This window comes from Elephas maximus, chromosome X (assembly GCF_024166365.1).
Source record: "Elephas maximus indicus isolate mEleMax1 chromosome X, mEleMax1 primary haplotype, whole genome shotgun sequence".
NCBI classification, from domain to species: Eukaryota; Metazoa; Chordata; class Mammalia; order Proboscidea; family Elephantidae; genus Elephas; species Elephas maximus.
The window spans coordinates 172,250,305-172,274,223 of NC_064846.1; the positions used below are offsets into that span (position 1 = coordinate 172,250,305).

At 46.9% G+C, this 23,919-nt stretch overlaps 1 protein-coding gene across 1 annotated transcript in view; it reads left to right on the plus strand.

The window, feature by feature from the left end:
• Nucleotides 1–4,855: 4,855 nt before the first annotated feature.
• LOC126069199 (basic salivary proline-rich protein 4-like) overlaps nucleotides 4,856–23,919 on the plus strand; it is a 73,854-nt gene continuing 54,790 nt past the window's right edge. The window contains exons 1-16 of the mRNA XM_049872312.1: nucleotides 4,856–5,347; nucleotides 17,532–17,662; nucleotides 17,774–17,907; nucleotides 18,023–18,070; nucleotides 18,183–18,272; nucleotides 18,426–18,477; nucleotides 18,754–18,804; nucleotides 18,917–18,968; nucleotides 21,433–21,645; nucleotides 21,758–21,807; nucleotides 22,082–22,214; nucleotides 22,295–22,377; nucleotides 22,490–22,540; nucleotides 22,900–23,032; nucleotides 23,113–23,274; nucleotides 23,645–23,826. Coding sequence (XP_049728269.1) covers nucleotides 18,442–18,477; nucleotides 18,754–18,804; nucleotides 18,917–18,968; nucleotides 21,433–21,645; nucleotides 21,758–21,807; nucleotides 22,082–22,214; nucleotides 22,295–22,377; nucleotides 22,490–22,540; nucleotides 22,900–23,032; nucleotides 23,113–23,274; nucleotides 23,645–23,724 — 1,044 coding nt within the window. The 5' untranslated portion in view covers nucleotides 4,856–5,347; nucleotides 17,532–17,662; nucleotides 17,774–17,907; ... (1 more) ...; nucleotides 18,183–18,272; nucleotides 18,426–18,441 and the 3' untranslated portion in view covers nucleotides 23,725–23,826. The remainder of the gene's footprint in view (nucleotides 5,348–17,531; nucleotides 17,663–17,773; nucleotides 17,908–18,022; nucleotides 18,071–18,182; nucleotides 18,273–18,425; nucleotides 18,478–18,753; nucleotides 18,805–18,916; nucleotides 18,969–21,432; nucleotides 21,646–21,757; nucleotides 21,808–22,081; nucleotides 22,215–22,294; nucleotides 22,378–22,489; nucleotides 22,541–22,899; nucleotides 23,033–23,112; nucleotides 23,275–23,644; nucleotides 23,827–23,919) is intronic.

The following is a 23,919-nucleotide window of genomic DNA, read 5'->3' on the forward strand; positions in this document are numbered from 1 at the left end:
TCACTTAGAACTGAAATATTCGTTTATGTTTTTATTGCTTATTACTTCAAACTGTTCCTTTGTTGCAAATGTTAACTGGGTGATTAGTGAGTCTAGTTAGCCTTTCCTATAAAAGAGTGAGAGAAAACTAAATTTTCTATGAAGTTTACCAGCAAAGAAAAACCTATTCTTCACCCTCCGCCTTGTACCGACTCCCTCAAGTGAGTAGAAATTGAGAAATCCGAATATGACCTCTGGGACTGAAGTAATTTCCAAAGTATGTGTATGTAGGCTCATTTGCATATATATCTTGTTTTGGAGAGGGACTATGAGGCAGTTACACACAGCTGTAGCTAACCTACCGAGAGCCTTTCCTTTGAGCAGTACCTGATGCATCTAGAGGTAGCACTTTATAAGCCAACAGGAGGGAAGTTAACTGTGTGGAGGATACGAGGGGATCACAGACAGGTAAGAGCACTCAGATGGAGAAACAAAGTTGGTGCAAAGCTGAGGCCCTCGGAGCGGCATTAGGAAGCACAGTGTAGAGCTTTTGGTCATACGAGAAGCCTGTGATGGGACTGAGCAAAGACCGAAGCTGAAGTTTCTGCTGTGGTCCCTGGGGAGTGAGTCCGCTAGAAGGAGTGGAAGGCCATGGAGGGGATGGGGGTCATGACTCTGAGACCCCATCTGTCGTGGTCTCTGGGGAGCCAGGCCCACCAGAAGGAGGGAAGGCCGGTGTGACCATTAAGGGTGTGTGTCAACTTGGCTGGGCCATGATTCTCAGTGGTTTGGCAGTCATATAATGATGTGATCACTTCTATGATGGGATCTGCTGTGAGTAGCCAGTCAGTTGAAAGGAAGTTTCCTTGGGGGTGTGGCCTGCATCAAATGTAAATGGACTTTCTGGCAAGTTTCATGGGCTTTCGCTCGCACTTGATCCTGCAGCTGGCTCCTATTCATCTATCCTCTGGCTCTTGGGACTTGAGCTAGCGGCTTACCTGCCATCTCGCCTCCCGATCTTGGGATTCGTCAGTCTTCGCAGCCTGTGAGCCACAGCCCTGCTGTCTGACATGCTGATCTTGGGATTGCCAGGCCCTGTGGCTACCTGAAATCAGGAGAAGCCTCCAGCCTGACCCACGTTTCAGCCTCTCCAACTGTGTGAGCCATTTCTTTAATAGAAATCTCTCTCTCTGTATGTATATTTATATGCTTTACTGGTATTGCTTCTCTAGAGAACAGAGCCTAAGAGATTCGGAGAGGGTGGGGACATGCACTGGGCTATGACTATGAGCCCCCATCTCCCATGGTCCCTTGTGAGCCAGTGGAGTAGAAAGCTGTGGAGGTGGTAGGGACACACGCTGGACCATGACTCAGAGTTGCCATCAGTGAGTCCATCCTGTATGAACCCCAGATCATGGGTTGGTGCCATCTGGTGCATGTCCTACTGCATGCAGTCTTAATTTGTAAACCTGACGGTGGGTTTTGCATAGGGGGTCTCTGTTTTGGTCTTCAAACATATCCTTTTGTTATCCTGTCATTTAGTGACAATAGAAGAGACATGTTTTTTTTTAAAAGCAGAAATGAAGAAGTCATTATAACGTTGTGACTCCTGAGTAATCACTAGGCTGGTTGGTGCTGTTGCCATATGAGAAGTGTGGTGGGAGCCCGTTAAATGTGCACCGCCTCACACCTACAGACAATGCACACTCATATAGCACACACACTGTGTACTCAAAACACACACACACACATACCACATACAACATACAAACCATGCACACAACAACATACATACACACAGCACACATACGTACTCTGGAGGCAATCTATGCCAGTAGCTGCTGGGACCACCCCACACTGTTCGGTCCAAAGGCATTATTAGTTCCAAAGCCCAGGCTGTCTACCGTGTGGAAGATCTTTTTCCGTCTTCCCGTTGTAGATCCCCTTATTCTCCCTAAGTCTGGGCATTCTTCTTCCCCCAGCTTTACTGTAAAGTGGAAGAAGATGCCTGGCCGCACCCCACCCCCCAATTTTTCACTATATAACTCTCTCCAAAACACACATTGATACCTTTAAATGTGGTATTGGCAAAGAATATTGAATATGGCATGGACTGCCAAAAGAACGAACAAATCTGTCTTAGAAGAAGTGCAACCAGAGTGTTCCTTAGAAGCAAGGATGGCGAAACTACGTCTCACATGCTTTGGACGTGTTATCAGGAGGGATCGGTCCCTGGAGAAGGACATCATGCTTGGTAAGGTAGAGGGTCAGTGAAAAGGAGGAAGCCCCTCAATGAGACAGATTGACACAGTGGCTCCGATGATGGGCTCAAGCATATCAACGATTGTGAGGACGGCATAGGAGTGAGCAGTATTTCGTTCTGTTGTGCACAGGGTCGCTGTGAGTCTGAACCAGCTTGATAGGACCAAACAAGAAGAAGAAGAAAACACACATTGAAACTCTTCGGTTTAAGAATTTTACTGCTAATAACTATAGGCTATTTTTTTTTTATGGTAGCGCTAATGTAACATTGGATAATGTACAAAGTTTCTGTTGTCGTTAGTTGCTGTTGCGTCGATTCTGACTCACGGTGACCCCGTGTGTGCGGAGTAGAACCGCTCCGTAGGGTTTTCAAGGCTGTAATTTCTGTGGAAGCAGATCGCTAGGCCCGTCTTCTGAGGCGCCTCTGGGTGGATTCACATGTGTAGCCTTATGGTTAGTAACCATGTGCCTAACCATTTGTGCCACCCAGGGACAGCCACAGAGTTTCTAGTTTCTTATAAGTGTCATCAGTTCTTGCTTTCTTTAGGCTTTCTTTGTGAATCCTTTTTTGGGTGCTTTGGACAAAAATTCAAATTTCCAAGTTTATCATCCAGAAGTTATAGCTAGTAAAATGTCCTCTGGAATGTCCATATCAGATGCTGTCTAGTTTCATCTCCTTATATGGTCTTCCAGCTAAACCAAACCCATTGCTGTCAAGTTGGTTCCCACTCATGGGGACCCTGTATGTGTGCGAGTAGACCTGTGGTTCGTAGGGTCAGACTGGTGTCCCCTTGGCTGGACACTAGTGAGATGTGTTCCATGAGGGACAGGTGAAAGGTGGGGATGTGGAGCCACCTCAGTGATTCGGGCAGTCCCACCACCCAAACTGCAGTGAATCGTGTGGGCCAAGCCAGGCTCTCATTGGCTCTTTCACAACTCATCATGAGGCAATCGCATGTATTCCCTCCATTGTTTGACTAGGTGGAAATTCAACAGTGACCTTCATTTAGGTGTCCCCAGGAGCCTGATCTTCTATGCTGTGGTGGCTGTACATGCACAGTGACGCAGAGTCAATGATTTTTGTTAATATAAGAGAGACTTTCTAAGCACACCTGAAGAAAATGGGCTTTGTGAGTGTTTGGCATTTTAATCAGATTATATGTCAGATATTGTTCCTTAAGCAATCAATCAAGCGGAGGAAGAACGCAAGTAAAAGAAAAGCCAGTTTTTGTTAGATCTAAGGACAAGAAAGGGACAGTGAAGATCTAGAAATATCCCAATGATAGCAAAGCATAGATAGACAACTCCATAGCTACAGGACGTACAAGTCAGGGGAAGGGTATGTTAGGGTGCAGAAGGGAGAAGAGATGTAGATGTTCTTTCTGTTAGGTGGATTCGGGAGACAGTGGTCCTTCCCTAAAGTCAGAGGATGACAATGAACTGGCAAGTAGCTGGGAAAAAATGACACACCACCATCAACTGATGACACTGCAGGTTTGTTCCAAGTAGTGTTTTACCTGTCTCCAGCACGTTCAGATATATTTTATTTTCATTATTATTCACTACAGAATATTTTCTAATTTCCCTCTTCATTTCTTTGCTGGCCTTTCAGTTTAGAAGTGTGTTGCTGAATTTAAAAATATTTGGAGATACTACCAGTATCTCTTTTCTTACTGATTTCTAATTCAATTCCATTCTCATCTGAGGGGGTAAACTGTATGATTCTGGTTGTTTTAAGACTTGTTTCAGGTCCCAGCATATGGTGGAGTCTGGTGGATGTGTCTCCTTCACTTGTAATTTACAGTCATCTATCTTAGGCTGAGTTCTCTAGAGAAGCAAAACAAGTGAAGCATATATATATGTGGAGCCCTGGTGACACAGTGGTTAAGAGCTCAGTTGCTAACCAAATGTTGGCAGCTCGAATCCGTCCAGTCCTTGAAAACCCTATGGGGCAGTTCTACCCTGTTCTACAGGGTTGCTATGAGTCGGAATCCACACAATGGCAACAGGTTTGGTGTGTGTATATATGTATAAAAAAAATACATGTATGTATATATGTAAACTGATTGGCTGTTCATAGTGGTTCTTGTCGTGGAGGGGATTATGTTACATCAGCTCTCGTTATGGAGGTGGTTACGTCATTACATAACCGCCGAACTACTGAGAATCAGGACCCAGCCAGGTTGACACACAACCTTAACCATTACAGCATCTATACATGCCATTTCGGTCAACTTGATTAATAGTGTTTTCCCTTTTTATTCTGAGCTGAGAAGGGTGTAGAATGCTTAGGTAGTCTTCAAAGATAATGTTAATTGATGAATAAGGATAATTGGATAATTTTCCAGACAGATAAAAAACACCTGATGCTTCAACAGAACAAAGCCAAATGCAACTTTTTATTATCCAGCAAAGAAATCAGCATATTTGACTTAGATTGTCTAGGTTGACTACAAGTTAAACTTCCAATTTACTTTTGCTGTTAAATTATGCTAATGTAGTGATTTTAGACTGTACAGCTGAAAACATCTATCCTTAAGACATCCAGATCTGACACACAAATACCTATATTTACCAAACAAAAAAAAAATTAGGAAAATATTTATATAAAAAATGTACACTCTACCACTCCTTCAGCAAGCTCGTCCTGGATCCGGTAATAGATGACTCCGTTTTCAAACCTCTGACATGACAGATTTTCCTGACATGACCAGTTTTTTGTTGTGTAAAGTAGTTAGGATAAGTACATTAACTAGACATACATTGTTAATGCTGGTCTAATTCTACTGAAATATACGTTGCAACAATCCATAATTTTGCCTCCATTTCTTCAAAGAAACAAGATGTTTTAGTGGAATTTTTAATTGCACCAGATATTTTTTAGAATGCATCTTCATTCTTGTTCAACTGCTGAGTGACTACTATCTGATACAACCTTATTGTTGGTTTAGCTGCCGTCACGTCATCCCCTAACACACAGCAAGCCTAACCCACGCGCAATGGAATGGAATGGAGTGGAATGCTGCCTGGACCTGCACCGCCCTCATGATTGGCTGTGGATCGGACGGTTGGGATCCAAAGGGTTGTCATTGGCTTATTTTTGGAAGTAAATTGCCAGGTCTTTCTCCCTAGTCTGTCTTACTCTGAAAGCTCTGCTAAAACCTGTTGAGCATCACAGCAGCATGCAAGCTTCCGCTGACACATAGGTGGTGGCTGTGCATGGGGTGTACTGGCTGGGAATCAAACCTGGGTCTCCCACGTAGAAGTTGAAAATTCTGCCACTGTGCCATCAATGCCCGTCGATATAGCGTTAATCAAAACACCAAACCCATTGCCTTCCAGCTGATTCTGATTCATAGTGACCCTATAGGACAGAGTAGAACTGCCCCATAAAGTTTCCAAGGAGCAGCTGGCGGGTTTGCACTGCCAAACTTTTGGCTAGCAGCTGAGCTCTTAACCACTGCACCACTGATACAACTTTATAACTATGCAAATAGTTTGAAAGTCACAACTCTTTACTATATAGCTCTTCAACATATAATTTCCAAGTACTAGTTTCCTGTCCTAATAGCAAGTAGACTGTTTATATCAGGGATACTTTGCTTAAGCATGGGTCAAACTAAACAAGTTCGGTATCGTGCAGAAGAAGAAGCTTTTGGTTAGATCTGTCTGTGCTTCTGTGTTTGTGCCCAGTGTTCCATCCATACCGAAAGCATTCCTCTTGAAACTTGTCAGGCGTGGTGCGCCATTCTTGTCTCTTTGAGCTGCACATAAGGTTGTTCTGGATTCAAAAGAAACCCTGCTGCACGAAGAGAACAGAATGTATTTTTAGTCTCAAAGAATGAGCAGCTCCTTTTGAACTGCCGCCTTTGCAGCCAGTGGGAATTGCATTTGGTGTCAGAGGGAAAAAGTTGCTCAAAGGCAGCTTGGTGGGCAGGGTATGCAGGTATGCAGTGTCTGCTGTCACCAGATGCCAGTGGCATTTCTCAGTGTCAGAAACTTATTCACCCCAATGGCTTTCTAATTGATTGTGACACACCAATGGTATTTATCAGACCCCGACGTGCTTCACACTCTGGAAACAACCAACCACCTAACTCCTGCTATGCAACCTTTATATGTGACTCAGGTCATCGAAGATCGTGTCTGAACCAAAGTAGTTTCTAGAGTAAAACCCATATAGTTAACACGTTATAAGGCAGTGAGCTGTAACTAAGTGTGGCACTTCTTCCCAGGGGAATTTTGGGTATATATGTATGTGTGTGTGTGTGTGTGTGTGTGTGTATATATGTATAATTGATGATTGGAGATAAGCCTTGTATCTGATGGGGATGCGAGGGTGTTCTGGAAATACATGGAACAATCCAGCATGACAATCCAGATGCCATTTTTACTCCCAGAAAATAAATTAAAAAAAAAAAAAAAACCTGTTTCTAATTATCTGAGGTTAGAATTACGCCATTTTCCATACAAAGCAGAGTATTTTTTTCAGTTTTAATATACACTGGAGTTTTCCAGAATTGCATGCTTACATAATTTGGCGGTAGACTGCATGTTGTTTGTGTGTATATTTAGACATAAGATTTCACCATTTTGGAAAATCATGTCACCAACAGCTATGCCAGTCATGGTGGTTAAGTTGCCAATAAAAAGTGGCTGTGTCAGCTTTAATTTGTAACTGCTACATTCATGTTGGCTCTGTACGTATGCAAACATCTGATGTTTTCATCATATGCTTTGATATGGATGTGACACAGCATTATACACTGACGTATGTATTCTTCCTGTTCTTTTCTATTTCCTTTATGTTACATCATTTTGCTAATATTGTTGGAAGTTTACAGTTTATATCATATCATATTTTTTAAATAGTATTTTATTGTGTTTTTAGTGGAAGTTTACACAGCAAATTAGATTTCCATTTAACAATTTCTCCACAAATTGTTCAGTGACACTAATTACACTTTTCACAGTGTGTCAGCATTCTCATAGATTCTGTTCTGGTTGTTCCATTTCCAGTAGTATTGTTTCCCAACCCCCTTACCTTCTCATCTTGGCTTTGCAACAGGGCTTTGGACTGGTTATTTTCAGTTCCACCCCAGATACACTGAATCAGAATCTACATTTTGATCTTGTTAAAATGACGAATCTGATTCCATACAGCTGGAGTCAAAGTGCAAATTCTCAGTATGGGGTCAAACTGAAAGTGACCAGTTCAAAGTCTTGATTTAGAGTGATTGTTGACCATTTGGTCTCATACAGATGGTCTTTTAAAGTAGAGCAGTACTCATGAGTGTCACTTATTTTATGAGCCAATCTGTTATTTAGCTAAAGGGTAACCTCAGGGAATAGTTCTGGTTCAAGGTTTAAAGAGTATTTCAATGCAATAGTCTCAGGAGTCGTCTAGTCTCAAGTGGCCTAATAAGTCCAGACTTTTTTAGAATTTGAGGTTCCAGTCCATATTTTTCTCCCGTTCCATCAGGATCCACATATTCTGGCCCTGATCAGAATGGTTGGTAGTGGTAGCTGGGCACCATCTAGTTCTTCTGGTCTCAGGGTAAATGAGGCCATGGTTCGTGCAGACTGTTATCCCTGTTTAGGCTAATTTCTTCTATGAGCCTTTGGTTTTCTTCTTTCTCTTTTGCTACAGATGGTAGAGACCTATAGTTGTATCTTAGGTGGCTACTCACAAACTTTTAAGACCCCAGATGCTACTCACCAAACTAGGATGTACAACAGAAACTTTATAAACTGTATTATGCCAATTGACTGAGATAGCCCAAGAGAGTATGATCCTAAGCTTTGAACCCAGAAAACCAATTCCACGAGGCATTTGGTCTACCCCCTATGTGGTTAATTATATATATGAATATATCCATGCACACACATACATACATGTGCACATATATGTAGACACATCTCTCTGTGTACACATATGCACACAAATACACATACCCATTAACTATATGCATCTATCCATACATATGTAACCATACACACATTTTTTGGTTGTTGTGTTGTTACAAAATAATTTTTGTCATATCCTTTACCAAAAATGTCTTTTTTGCTTGTGTATTTCTTAGTGACGTCATTTATCTTGGTTAAGCTGTGTGCACTTCTCCCACATTCGAAGAGGTCTTCCTCATCACCCAAAATAACAAATGTCTACTATCTAGAGCCACCATGTGTCTGTCAGTTTGCCTTACTGTGGTGGCTCGTGTGTTGCTATGATACTGGACACTATGCCACCAGTATTTCAAATACCAGCAGAGTCACCAATGGTGGACAGATTCACCAAAGCTTCCACAATACGACAGACTAGGAAGAACGACCTAGCAGTCTACTTCTGAAAACAATTAGTCAGTAAAAACCTTATGAATAGCAGCGGAACACTGTCTGATATAGTGCCAGGAGATGAGCCACTCAGATTGGAGGGCACTCAAAAGATGACTGGGGAAGAGCTGCTTCCTGAAAGTAGAATTGATCTTAATAACGTGGATGGAGTCAGGCTTTTGGGAACTTCATTTGTTGATGTGGCACAACTCAAAATAACAGCTGCAAACGTACATTAATGATTAGAATGTGGAATGTATGAAGTATGAATCTAGGAAAATTGGAAGTCATCAAAAATCAAATGAAATGCATAAAAATTTGTATCCTAGGCATTAGTAAGCTAAAATGGGCTGATGTTGGCCGTTTTGAATCAGACATTCATGTGGTCTATGCTGGGAGTGACAAATTGAATAGAAATGGTGTCACATCCACTGTCAAAAAGAACATCTCAAGATCTATCCTGAAGTACAGTGCTGTCAGTGATAGGATAACATCCATACGCCTACGAGGAAGACCAATTAATATGACTATTACTCAACTTTATGCACCAATCACTAATGCCAAAGATGAGGGCATTGAAGATTTTTACCAGCTTCTGTAGTCTGAAATTGATTGAACATGCAATCACGATGCATTGATAATTACTGGTGATTGGAATGTGAAAGTTGGAAGCAAAGAAGGATCTGTAGTTGGAAAGTATAGCCTTGGTGATAAAAACGGCTCTGAAGATTGCATAGTAAAATTTTCCAAGACCAGTGACTTCTGCATTGCAAATACCCTTTTTTTAACAACATGAACGGCGACTATATACCTGGACCTCACCAGATGGAAAACACAGGAATCAAATCTACTACATCTGTGCAAAGAGACAATGGAAAAGCTCAATATCATCAGTCAGAACAAGGCTCGGGGCCGACTGCCGAAGAGACCATCAATTGCTCATATGCAGGCTCAAGTTGAAGCTGAAGAAAATTAAAACAAGTCCATGAGAACCAAAATACGACCTTGAGTATATTCCACCTGAATTTGGAGACGATCTCAAAACTAGACTTGACACGTTGAACACTAATGACTGAAGACCCAGATGAGTTGTGGGATGACATCATACATGAAGAAAGCAAAAGATCATTAAAACAACAGGAAAAAAAAGACCAAAATAGATGTCAGAAGAGACTCTGAACCTTGCTCTTGAATGTAGAGTAGCTAAAGCAAATGGTAGAAATGATGAAGTAAAAGAGCTGAACAGACGATTTCAGAGGGCAGCTTGAGAAGACAAAGTATTACAAGGAAATGTGCAAAGCCCTGGAGTTAAAAAACCAAAAGGGAAGAATACTCTAGGTATTTCTCAAGCTGAAAGAACTGAAGAAAAAATTCAGACCTCAAGTTGCAATAGCGAAGGAGTCTATGGGCAAAATATGGGTATAGAAGATAGAAGGGATACACAAGAGTCACTGTACCAAGAAGAATTGGATGCCATTCAACCATTTCAAGAGGTGGCATATGATCAAGAACCAGTGGTGTTGAAGGAAGACATACAAGCTGCACTGAAGGCACTGGGGGGAAACAAGGCTCCAGGAATTGATGGAATACCAGTTGAAATGTTTCAACAGACAGATACAGTGCTGGACATGCTCACTTGTCTATGTCAAGAAGTTTGGAAGGCAGCTACTTGGCCAACCCACTGGAAGAGATCCATATTTGTGCCCATTCCAAAGAGGAATTATCAAACAGTATCATTACTATCACACACAAATAAAATTTTGCTGAAGGTAATTCAAAAACAGTTGCAGCGGTACACTGATAGGGAACTGCCAGAAATTCACGCCAGATTCAGAAGAGCATGTGGAACAAGGGATATCACTGCTGATGTCAGATGGATCCTGGCTGAAAGCGAACACCAGAAAGATGTTTACCCGTGTTTTATTGATTATGCAAAGGCATTCGACTGTGTGGACCGTAACAAATTATGGGTAGCGCTGTGAAGAATATGGCACCACCACCATCAACAGAAGCAACACTATCTAGAGAGTACTTGCCCACCGCCCCCATCCTTGGTAACCACCAGTGAACTTCGGTTTCTTTATATACAGGTTTCCCCCGCTATCCGAAAGTAGAGTGTTCCTATGAAACCTTTCATAAGCCAAGAGGCAGTTACCATTAATTTATATGAGAGATTTTTTGTGAGCATTCCCAGGTCCAAAAAATAACCTTCTGAGTCATACCAAATAGCACATAAAATCTAAAATAACACTAACATATAGTAAAAGCAGGAAGGGTATGATAAATACACAGCCTGTATAAAGTAGATGCTGAGTGTCGTTCCCTGGGAAGGAGCTTGGCAACGCCACTGTCACTGCTGGGGGTCTGTGCTACCTCTTCAATGGCTCGCTGCAAAATGAACACATTAATATGAGTTCTCCAAACATATTACATTCTTTATGGCTGTGTAGTGTTTCATTGCTTGTGTGTACCTCAGGTTGTTTCCATCTTTGCTATTGTGAATGGTGCTGCAGTGAACATTGGTGTGCTTTATCTGTTCATGTCTCATCTATTAAATCTCTAAGGTATATACTGAGAAGTGGGATTGCTGGATTATAATGTAATTTTAGTTATAGTTTTTTGAAGAAGCACCATATTATTTTCCATAGGTGTTGTACTATTTTACAATCCCATTAGCAGTGTATAAGGGTTCCAATCTCCCCACATCCTCGCCAGCATTTGTTGTTATTTTTTATCAGCGCCATTTTAGCAAGTGCAGGATATTTCATTGTAGTTTTGATTTGCATCTCTCTAATGGCTAATGATTTCAAACATCTTTTCATGTGTTTGTTGGCTGCTTGGATGCTCTCTTTGGTGAAGTCTCTGTTCATGTCCTTTGGACATTTTTTACTTGTATTCCTCTTCTCTTTGTTGTTGAGTTGTTGAAGTTTTTTTTTCTATATTTTACAAATTAAACCCTTATCAGACATGTCATTCCAAAGATTTTTTCCAAGTCTGTAGGTTGTGTTTTTAATCTTTTGATAGTCTTTTGATGAGTGTACATATTTAATTTTTATGAGTTCGTGGTTATCTAATGTTCCATAAGGTTTTCACTGGCTAAATCTTTCAGAAGTAGACCGCCAGGTCCTTCTACCTTGATGACAGAAATGATGCTGGAGATCACATGATAGAATTTTTGCAAGACCAACGACTTCTTCATTACAAATACCTTTTTTCAACAACATAAACCGCAGCTATACACATGGACCTCGCCAGATGGAATACACAGAAATCAAATAGACTACATTTGTGGGATGAGACAGTGGAAAAGCTCAATATCATTAGTCAGAACAAGGCCAGGGACTGGTTGTGGAACAGACGATCAGTTGCTCATATGCAAGTTCAAGTTGAAATTGAATTAGAACAAACCGACAAGAGCCAAAGTATGACCTTGAGTATATCCCACCTGAATTTAAATATCATCTCAAGAATAGATTTGATGTGTTGAACACTAATGACCGAAGACCAGACAAGTTTACATGAAGAAAGGAAGAGGTCATTAAAAAGACAGGAGAGAAGAAAAGACTTAAAGGAGTGTCAGAAGAGACTCTGAAACTTGCTTTTAAACTTTGAGTAGCTAAAGTGAAAGGAAGAAATGATGAAGTAACACAGTTGAACAGAAGATTTCAGAGAGCACCTCGAGAAGATAAAGTATTACAATGACATGTGCAAAGACCTGGAGATGGAAAACCAAAAGGGAAGAACACGTTCGGCATTTCTCAAGCTGAAAGAACTGAAAGAAAATTCAAGCCTCAAGTTGGAATATTGAAGGATTCTATGGGGAATATATTAAACACGTCAGGAGACATCAAAAGAAGATGGAAGGAATACACAGAGTCACTATACCAAAAAGAACTGGTCGATGTTCAGCCGTTTCAGGAGTTCCGTATGAGCAGGAAGCAGTGGTACTAAAGAAAGAAGTCCAAGCTGCACTGAAGGCACTGGAGAAAAACAAAAAATACCAACTGAGATGTTTCAACAAACAGATGCAGCACGGGAGGTGCTCACTCGTCTATGCCACGAAATTTGGAAGACAGCTACCTGGTCAACTGATTGGAAGAGATCTATATTTATGCCTATTCCCAAGAAAGGTGATCCCACGGAATGCGGAAATTATCAAACAATATCTTTAATATCACACACAAGTAAAATTTTGCTGAAGATCATTCAAAAACAGCTGCAGCGGTATATCGCCAGGGAACTGCCAGAAAATCAAGCTGGATTCAAAAGAGGACGTGGAACCAAGGGTATCATTGCTGATGTCAAATGGATCCTGGCTGAAAGCAGAGAATACCAGAAGGATGTTTACCTGTGTTTTATTGACTATGCAAAGGCACTCGACTGTGTGGATCATAACAAAGTATGGATAACACTGTGAAGAATGGGAATTCCAGAACACTTAATTGTGCTCATGAGGAACCTGTATATAGATCAAGAGGCAGTTGTTCGGACAGAACAAGGGGATACTGCATGGTTTAAAGTCAGGGAAGGTGTGCGTCAGGGTTGTATCCTTTCACCGTACCTATTCAACCTGTATGCTGAGCAAATAATCCGAGAAGCTTGACTATATGGCATCGGGAGGAAGACTCATTAACAACCTACGTTATGCAGATGACACAACCTTGCTTGCTGAAAGTGAAGAGAAGTTGAAGCATTTACTGATGAAGATCAAAACCACAGCCTGTAGTATGGATTACACCTCGACATAAAGAAAACAAAAATCCTCCCAACTGGACCAGTGAGCCACACCATTGTAACTGGAGAAAATATTGACGTTGTCAAGGATTTCATTTTATTTGGATCCACGATCAACACTCATGGAATCAGCAGTCGAGAAATAAAACGATGCATTGAATTGGCCAAATCTGCTGCAAAAGACCTCTCTAAAGTGTTAAAAGGAAAAGATGTCACTTTGAGGCCTAAGGTGCCCCTGACCGAAGCCATGGTACTTTTAATGGCCTCATATGCATGTGAAAGCTGGACAGTGAGTGTGGGAAGACTAAAGAAGAAATCACCCTTTTAAATTAAATCAGGCAAATGTGTAGAGACCAAAGTTTATTAGTGGTTACTAGGACGTGGGGAAGGGGGCAACAAGGAGTTACTGTGTAAGGGGCACTGCTTTTCTGTTCGGAGGGATGAAAAACATTTGGAAATGAGTAGCGGAAATTGTTCTCATAATGTGATGAATGTAATGTCACTACGTTGAACACTTAAAAATGGCTAAGTATATATTTTACTACAGTAATATAAAAAAAAAAAAAGACTATCCCTCTTTACAGATACCCATTCCATGTAGAAATTCTATGTAGAAAACCCCAGCAAATCTACAGATAAAAACCTTTAGAGCTAATAAATGAGTTTAGCAGGGACATGGGATGCAAAGTCAACATGCAAAATTAATTGCATTTCATCACACTAGCAATGACCAAGTGAAAACTAGTATTTGTAAAAGTACCATTTATGATAGTTCTCCCCCAAGAAAATAGGTATAAATCTAAGAATACTTGCGAAGGATTTGTACTGAAAACTACAAAACACTGAAGAAAAAAAAGTTCTCAATAAATGGGGAGACTACCGTGTTAATGGGTTGGAAGACCGAATATAGCTGTCTGTTCTCTCAAAATTTACGTGTATATTTAATTCAATACCAATCAAAATCTTAGCAGGAATCTTTTTACATTTAAACAAGCAGATTGTAACACCTCCGCTCCTCTTGCTTATAATCATGGGTACCTCCCAAAGACCAGGTTGTTATGCAAAACTGGCGTTGTGAGGGTTGAGGGCTGTGCCCCATCTCAGAGCCTGCACCCCTCTGGTTGCTCACAACCTGTTAGGCACCTCCAGCAGGTCTCGGTATGTGGGTGGCACAGTGGTTTCCCATCCCCAGCATGCCTTCCGCACCAGCGGAGCCCACTGGAATTGGAGGTGGTGGTGGGCGTTGGGGGTGGGGGTGGGGGTGGGCGTTGGGGGTGGTGGTAGAGGGGGGTGGCAGTGGTGGAGGTTGGTGGTGGTGGTGGAGGGTGGTGGTCGTGGTGGAGGTTAGGGGTGGTCTTGGTGGGTGTTGGCGGTAGTGGTGGTGCTAAAGGTTGGGGGGATAATGGTGGAGGTTGGGGGTAGTCTTAGTGGGTGTTGGGGGTGGTGGCAGTGCTGGAGGTTGGGGGTGGTCTTGGTGGCTGTTATGGGTGGCGGTGGTGCTGGAGGTTGGGGGTGGTAGTGGTGGAGGTTGGAGGTGGTGGTGGTGGAGGTTGGGGGTGATGATGGTGGGTTTTGAGGGTGGTGGTTGTGGAGGTTGGGGTGGTGATGGTGCATGTTAAGGGTGATGGTGGTGGTGGAGGTTGGGGGTGGTGGGTAGTGGGTGCTGGGGGTAGGGGTGGCGGTGGGAGGGCAGTAATGGTGGAGGTTGGGGGTGATGGAGGAGGTCGGTGGTGGTGATGTTGGGTGTTGGGGGTTGGGGGTGGTGGCGGTTTAGATTGGGGGTGGTGGTGATGGAGGTTGGGGGAGGTGGTGGTGGTGGTGCTGGTGGGTTTTGGGGGTGGTGGAGCTAACAAGGACTTATGGAAACAAACGGGGATTAAATAAATACATTAATTTATTAAAATATACATACCAGGGTTGTCTACATATTAGAAAGGAGTTGACCTGTACTATGCAAATTATTAATCTGTTTCTGTTTGGGAGGAAAAACCACAAATCTAGCAGGCCAGAGCCACCTCTCTGTCTGAGGTGTGGGCAGTCGTTCCCAATCTCGTCTTCCACAAACGCAGAGCAGAACACTGAGGACTCCTAAAATTACCGCTTAGCAGAGCTGCTCAACTTTGAGCACTATGTGGTTTGGGGGCTTTTTCATCACATGTGCCTCTGTTTTCAAGGGCTGTTTTCAAGTAAAAAGCTTTGTTTACTTCAGTTTTGTTGGACTCAATGTGATCAATGTAGATTGAGTACTACATATCATAAGACAGGTGTGAAACTGTCCCCGACCTTAAGAAACAGTGTGATGGGAACTATAACATACCAAACAAATGCAGCCTAATGGGAATTCCACGTGACCGGAAGTGCGCTTAGTAGGAAAACGAGTCTCCCTTTCTTCTAATTTGGAGCATTTGTGTTGTATAAGGAGCCCTGGTGGGGCAGTGGTTAAGTTCTTGGCCGCTAACTGAGAGGTCGGTTGTTTGAACCCACCAGCAGCTTTGCAGGAGAAAGATGTGGCTATTGGCTTCCGTTCACAGCCTTGGAAATCCCTTGGGGCAGTTCTGCTCTGCCCTGCAGGGTCGCTATAAGTAGGAGTCGACTTGATGGCAACTGGTTTTTATTGGTCTGAGGCAGGATATTCACAGACCCCTTACTGATGAGCCTGGTCACAACATCTTTATGTGCCTGTTTTTCTTTATCTGCGTATAATACTTTTCTTTCTAACTTTTCTAGTTTGTACACAAAGATTGAGTAAACGACGAATTATGATGTGAATATTGTTATTCAGAAAATACTAATTTCAAAATTTGCTAACGGAATATAAAGCACAGAGATAAGGAGAATCTCCTTGTAAAATCTGAACTTGCATAGTCAGACTCCTACCAGCTCTGGGTTCTGATTTCGGTTTCACATTCTCCTCCCAAAATGAACATTTTTACGCGCTCCTAAAGCCTTTAGTGGGAAGGCTTTTAAGAATAAAAGTAGGAGGAATTTATGTTATTTATTGTAGATAGAAGATTCCAGCTCCTGGCAGCCCAACATGTGTCAGAGTAGAACTGTGCTCCACGGGGTTTTCAACGGCTGATTTTCAGAAGGAGATCACCAGGCATCTCTGGGTGGACTTGAACCTCCTACTTTTCAGTTAGCAGCCAAACGTGTTAACCCTTTGCTCCACTTTAGGGATTCCCTTTACGTTCTAGTTGCTTCCTGTTTCTCAAATGTTAGCATGGGTGTTTGTTTCCTGGGGCTGCCATAACAAATTACCTCAGCTGGGTGCTGAAAACAACAAAGATTTAATCTCTCATAGTTCTGGAGGCGGAAGTCCAAAATCCAGCTGTTGGCAGGGCCATGCTGTCTTTGACGGCTCTAGGGAAGAATCCTTCCTTCCTTGCTTCGTTAACCTGGGTGGTTGTTCAAAATACCCTTTCTCAGGCCTCATTGCAGCCCCGCTGCCTCAGCATCTCTGGCGGTGGGGCGGGGCCAGAAATCTGCATTGTAACAGGCCCTGCAGGCAATTCCCATACTCCCAGTACTGGGCTGAAGAGTGTTCTCTAGGAATTCATGTCTACCCAGAACTTCAGAATGTGATCTTATTTAGAAATAGTCTTTGCAGATGTAATTAGTTAAGATGAAGGTGTACCGGAGCAGGCTGGCCCCTAAATCCAACGACCGGTGTCCTTCTGAGAAGGCCGTGGGGAGGCATGCAGTAAACAAGGAAGCCATGTGAAGAAGGAGGCAGAGATGGGAGTGCTACGAGCTGGGTACACCTGGGGCCCCCAGGAGCTGGAAGAGGCGAGGAGGATTCTTCCCTAGAGTCTTCAGAGGACGCATTGCCCTGCTTGACACCTTGATTTTGGACCTCCGCCTCCAGAACTTGAGACAGATTAGATTCCTGTTGTTTTCAGCCACGCTCCCCCGCCCCGCCCCCACCGCATCCTGGTACTTTGTCATGGCAGCCTTCTGAAACTCATGCCCGTGCTTGTATTTGAGAAACGCTGTCTATACACTGCTTGGTGAATCTAAAAAACTGGCCTTCCAATGCTCCAGGGTCTCGGCCGCATGGGTGGGGAGCCACTAAATTAAGGGTGTAGCTTCTTCGGTCCTTTCGTTCGGGTGACACTGTACTGATACATGTTCATTTAAAATTGCACAGTGACCCAAATAAAACAAAAATCCTGATAAGGTTTGTTATTGTCTAAATCTAATTTATTGCTACCAAACCACCCCAGCTGCCCTGCTGGATTACGGCCTGACCACCCTGTCGATGACGACGCCAATGATAAAGCACCAGACTGCTGTCTCCTCCCAGCAACATCCAGGGGAAAAGGAAGACCTGACTGGCCTGTCCATGATGCCAGGGGTAAGGAACCAGACTCCTGTCTCCTCCCAGTGACTACCAGGGGAGGAGGAAGACCTGACCGGCCTGTCCATGATGCCAGGGGTAAGGCACCAGACTGCTGTTTCCTCCCAGCAGCCACCGGAGGGGGGAAGGAAGACCTGACTGGCCTGTCCATGATGCTAGGGGTAAGGCAACAGACTGCTGTCTTCTGCCAGCAACCTCCAGGGGAAAAGGAAGACCTGACCGGCCTGTCCATGATGCCAGGGGTAAGACACCAGACTGCTATCTCCTCTCAGCAGCCCACAGGCAGGAAAGGAAGACCTGACTGGCCTGTCCATGATGCCAGGAGTAAGGCACCAGACTGTTCTTTCCTCCCAGCAGCCCCCGGGGGAAAAGGAAGACCTGACCGGCCTCTCCATGATGCCAGGGGTAAGGAACCAGACTGCTGTATCTTCCCAGCAGCCCCCTGGGGGAAAAGGAAGACCTGACTGGTCTGTCCATGATGCCAGGGGTAAAGCACCAGACTGCTGTCTACCCCCAGTAACCTCCAAGGGAAAGGGAACACCTGATGAACTGTCCATGATGCCAGGCGTAAGGCACCAGACTGCTGTCTTCTCCCAGTAACCTCCAGGTGAAAGGGAAGGCCTGACCGCCCTGTCCATGATGCCAGGAGTAAGGCACCAGACTGGTTTCTCCTCCCTGCAGTCCCCGGGGGGGAAAGGAAGACCTGGCTGGCCTGTCAGTGATGCCAGGGGTAAGGTACCAGACTGCTGTCTCCTCCCAGCAGCCACCGGGGAGGAATGGAAGACCTGACCGGCCTGTCCGTGATGCCAGGGGTAAGGCACCAGATTGCTGTCTCCTCCCAGCAGCCCTCGGGGGGAAAGGAAGACCTGTCTGGTCTGTTTATGATGCCAGGGGTAAGGTACCACACTGCTTTCTCCTCCCAGCAGCCCCCAGGGGGGGGAAAGGAAGACCTGACCTGTCTGTCCATGATGCCAGGAGTGAGGCTCCAGACTTCTGTCTCCTCCCAGCAGCCCCCGGGGGGAAAGAAAGACCTGACTGGCCTGTCCATAATGCCAGGGGTAAGGCACCAGACTGCTTTCTCCTCCCAGCAGCTCCCAGGGGGAAAGGAAGACCTGACCGGCCAGTGCATGATGCCAGGGGTAAGGCACCAGACTGGTGTTTCCTCCCAGCAGCCCCCGAGGAGGAAAGGAACACCTGACTGGCCTGGCCATGATGCCAGGGGTATGGCACCATACTGCTGTCTCCTCCTAGCGGCCTCTGGCGAGGAAAGGAAGACCTGACCGACCTGTCGATGATGCCACGGGTAAGGCACCAGACTGCTGTCTCCTCCCAGCAGCCCACGGGGGAAAAGAAGACCTGACTGCCCTGTCCATGATGCCAGGGGTAAAGCACCAGACTGCTGTGTCCTTGCAGCAGCCCCCGGGGGGAAAGGAAGACCTGACTGGCCTGTCCGTGATGCCAGGATTAAGGCACCAGACTGCTGTGTCCTCCCTGCAGCCCCTGGGGGGAAAGGAAGACCTGAGTGGCCCGTCTGTGATGCCGTGGGTAAGGCAACAGACTTTGTCTTCTCCCAGCAACCTCCAGGGGAAAAGAAAGACATGAATGGCCTGTCTAGGATGCCAGGGGTAAGGCACCAGACTGCTCTCTCCTCCCAGCAGCCCCCACGGGGAAAGGAAGGCCTGACCGACCTTTCCATGATTCCAGGTGTAAGGCACCAGACTGCTCTGTCCTCCCAGCAACCCCCGGGGGAAAAAAGAATACCTGACTGGCCTGTCCATGACGCCAGAGGTAAAGCACCAGACTGCTGTCTCCTCCCAGTAACCTCGAGGGGACAAGGAAGACCTGACGGGCCTTTCTGTGATGCCAGGATTAAGGCACCAGACTGCTGTCTCCTCCCAGGAACCTCCAGGGGAAAAGAAAGACCTGACCAGCCTGTCCATGATGTCAGGGGTAAGGCACCAGACTGCTGTCTGTTCCCAGCTTCCCCCAGGTGGAAAGGAAGACCTGACTGGCCTGTCCATGATGCCAGGGGTAAAGCACCAGACTGCTGTGTCCTCCCAGCAGCCCCCAGGGGGGAAAGTAAGATCTGACTGGACTGTCCATGATGCTGGGGGCAAGGCACCTGACTCCTGTCTTCTCCCAGCAACATCCAGGGGAAAAGGAAGACCTGACAGGCCTGTCCGTGATGCAAAGGGTAAGTCACCAGACTGCTATCTCATCCCAGCAGCCCCCGGGGGGGAAAAGGAAGACCTGACCGGCCTGTCCATGATGCCAGGGTAAGACACCAGACTCCTGTCTCCTCCCAGCAACGTCCAGGGAAAAAGGAAGACCTGACCGGCCTGTCCATGATGTCAGAGGTAATGCACCAGACTGCTGTCCCTCCCAGTAAACTCCAGGGAAACGGAAGACGTGACCGGCCTGTCCATGATGCCAGGGGTAAGGTACCAGACTGCTGTGTCCTCCCAGCAGCCCCCAGGGGGAAAAGGAAAACCTGACTGGCCTGTTCATGATGCCAGGGGTAAAGCACCAGACTCATGTGTCCTCCCAGCAATCTCCAGGGGAGAAGGAAGAACTGACCGGCCTGTCCATGATGCCAGGGGTAAGACACCAGACTTCTGAGTCTTCCCAGCAACGTTCAGGGGAAAAGGAAGATCTGACCGGCCTGTCCCTGATGCCAAGGGTAAAGCACCAGACTGATATCTCCTCCCAGCAACCTGCAGGTGAAAAAGAAGTCGTGACCGGCCTATCCATGATCCTAGCGGTAAGGCACCAGACTTTGTCTCCTCCCAGCAACCTCCAGGGGAAGAGAAAGACCTGACTGGCCTTTCCGTTATGCCAGGGTTAAGGCACCAGACTGCTGTGTCCTCCCCGCAACCTCCAGGGGAAAAGGAAGGCTTGACCGGCCTTTCCATGATGCCAGGGGTAAAGCACCAGACTGCTGTCTCCTCCCAGCAACCCCCGGGGGGAAAAGGAAGACCTGACTGACCTGTCCATGATGCCAGGGGTAAGACACAAGACTGCTGTCTCCTCCCCGATGTCCTTGGGGGGAATGAAGACCTGAGTGGCCTATCTATGTTGCCAGGGTTAAGGCACTAGACTGCTGTGTCCTCCCAGCAACCCCCGGGGGGAAAAGGAAGACCTGAGCGGCATGTGCATGGTGCTAGGAGTAAGGCACCAGACTGCTTTCTCCTCCCAGTAGCCCCTGGGGAGGAAAGGAAGACCTGACCGGCCTGTCCATGACGCCATGGGTAAGGCAGCAGACTGCTGTCTCCTCCCAGCAGCCCCCGGGGGGAAAGGAATATCCGTGTGGTCTGTTTATGATGCCAGGGTTAAGGTACCACACTGCTTTCTCCTCCCAGCAGCCCCCAGGGGGTAAAGGAAGACCTGTCCAGCCTCTCCATGATGCCAGAGGTAAGGCACCAGACTGCTGTCTCCTCCCAGGAGCCCAGAGGGGGAAAGGAATACCTGCCTGGCCTGTTTATCATGCCAGGGGTAAGGTACCACACTGCTGTCTACTCCCAGCAGCCCCCGGGAGGGAAAGGAAGACCTGACTGGGCTGTCCATCATGTCAGGGGTAATGCACCAGACTGCTGTCTGTTCCCAGCTTCCCCCGGGTGGAAGGGAAGACCTGACTGGCCTGTCCATGATGCCAGGGGTAAGACACCAGACTGCTATCTCCTCCCAGCAGCCCACGGGCAGGAAAGGAAGACCTGACTGGCCTGTCCGTGATGCCAGGAGTAAGGCACCAGACTGCTCTTTCCTCCCAGCAGCCCCCGGGGGGAAAGGAAGACCTGACCGGCCTGTCTGTGATGCCAGGGGTAAAACACCAGACTGCTGTATCCTCCCAGCAACCTCCAGGGGAAAAGGAAGACCTGACAGCCTGTCCAAGATGCCAGGAGTAAGGCACCAGACTGCTGTGTCCTCCCAGCAGCCCCCAGGGAGAAAAGGCAAACCTGACCGGCCTGTCCATGATGCCAGGGGTAAGGCACCAGACTGCTGTGTACTCCCAGCACCCCCCCGGGGGGAAAGGAAGACCTGACTGGCCTGTCCATGATGCCAGCGGTAAAGCACCAGACTGATGTATCCTCCCAGCAACCTCCAGGGAGAAGGAAGACCTGACCGGCCTGTCCATGATGCCGGGGGTAAGACACCAGACTGCTGTCTCCTCCCAGCAACCTTCAGGGGAAAAGGAAGATCTGACTGGCATGTCCATGATGCCAGGGGTAAAGCACCAGACTGATATCTCCTCCTAGCAACCTCCAGGTGAAAAAGAAGTTGTGACTGGCTTGTCCATGATGCCAGGAGTAAGGCACCAGACAGCTGTGTCCTCTCAGCAATCCTGGGGGGAGAAAAGAAGACCTGACTGGCCTGTCCATGATGCCAGGAGTAATGCACCAGCCTTCTCTGTCCTCCCAGCAGATCCCAGGGGGAAAAGGAAGACGCGACCGCCCTGTGCATGATGTCAGGGGTAAGGCACCAGACTGCTGTCTCCTCCCAGCAACCTCCAGGGGAAAAGGAAGACTTGACCGGCCTTTCCATGATGCCAGGGGTAAGGCACCAGACTGCTGTCTCCTCCCAGGAGCCCCTGGGGAGGAAAGTAGCACCTTACTGGCCTGTCCATGATGCCAGGGGTAAGGCACCAGAGTGCTGTGTCCTCCCAGCAACCTCCAGGGGAGAGGAAAGACCTGATTGGCCTGTCCATGATGCCAGGGGTAAGACACCAGACTGCTATCTCCTCCCAGCAGCCCACGGGCAGGAAAGGAAGACCTGACTGGCCTGTCCATGATGCCAGGAGTAAGGCACCAGACTGCTCTTTCCTCCCAGCAGCCCCCGGGGGGAAAGGAAGACCTGACCGGCCTCTCCATGATGCCAGGGGTAAGGAACCAGACTGCTGTATCTTCCCAGCAGCCCCCTGGGGGAAAAGGAAAACCTGACTGGTCTGTCCATGATGCCAGGGGTAAAGCACCAGACTGCTGTCTTCTCCCAGCAACCTCCAGGTGAAAGGGAAGGCCTGACCGCCCTGTCCATGATGCCAGGAGTAAGGCACCAGACTGCTTTCTCCTCCCAGTAGCCCCCGGGGAGGAAAGGAAGACCTGACCGTCCTGTGCATGATGCCAGGGGTAAGGCACCAGACTGCTGTGTCCTCTCAGCAGTCCCCGGAGGGGGGAAAGGAAGACCTGGCCGGCCTGTCAGTGATGCCAGGGGTAAGGTACCAGATTGCTGTCTCCTCCCAGCAGCCACCGGGGAGGAATGGAAGACCTGACCGGCCTGTCCATGATGCCAGCGGTAAGGCACCAGACTGCTGTCTCCTCCCAGCAGCCCTCGGAGGGAAAGGAAGACCTGTCTGGCCTGTTTATCATGCCAGGGGTAAGGTGCCACACTGCTGTCTCCTCCCAGCAGCCCCCGGGGGGGAAAGGAGGACCTGACCTGTCTGTCCATGATGCCAGGGGTGAGGCTCCAGACTTCTGTCTCCTCCCAGCAGCCCCCGGGGGGAAAGGAAGACCTGACTGGCCTGTCCATAACGCCAGGGGTAAGGCACCAGACTGCTGTGTCCTCCCAGCAGCCCCCAGGGGGAAAAAGACCTGACCGGCCTGTCCATGATGCCAGGGGTAAGGTACCAGACTGCTGTGTCCTCCCAGCAGTCCCCAGGGGGAAAAAGACCTGACTGGCCTGTCCATGATGGCAGGGGTAAGGTACCAGACTGCTGTGTCCTCCCAGCAGCCCCCGTGGGGGAAAGGAAGGACTGACTGGTCTGTTTATGATGCCAGGGGTAAGGTACCACACTGCTGTCTCCTCCCAGCAGCCCCCGGCGGTGGCGGGAGGAAGACCTGATCGGTCTGTCCATGATGCCAGGGGTAAAGCACCAGACTGCTGTGGACTCCCTGCAGACACCAGGGGCGGGGGGGGTGCGGGGAAGGACGACCTAACCGGCCTGTCTATGATGCCAGGGGTAAGGCACCAGACTTTGTCTCCTCCCAGCAACCTCCAGGGGAAAAGGAAGACATGACTGGCCTGTCCATGATGCAGGGGTAAGGCACCAGACTGCTGTCTCCTCCTAGCAGCCCCTGGGGGGAAAGGAAGACATGCTCAGAGAGGCTGTCCCGCAACTTGGGGGGTACATCTCATCCAGCTGAAACAGAAGCAACTTCATGAATGGACAGGTAAATGGAGGATACAAATGAATGGAAAAAATTCACTTTGTGTTATGGTTTTTTAATTGGGAGCGGTGAGATAGATGTCAAATCATTGGTGTG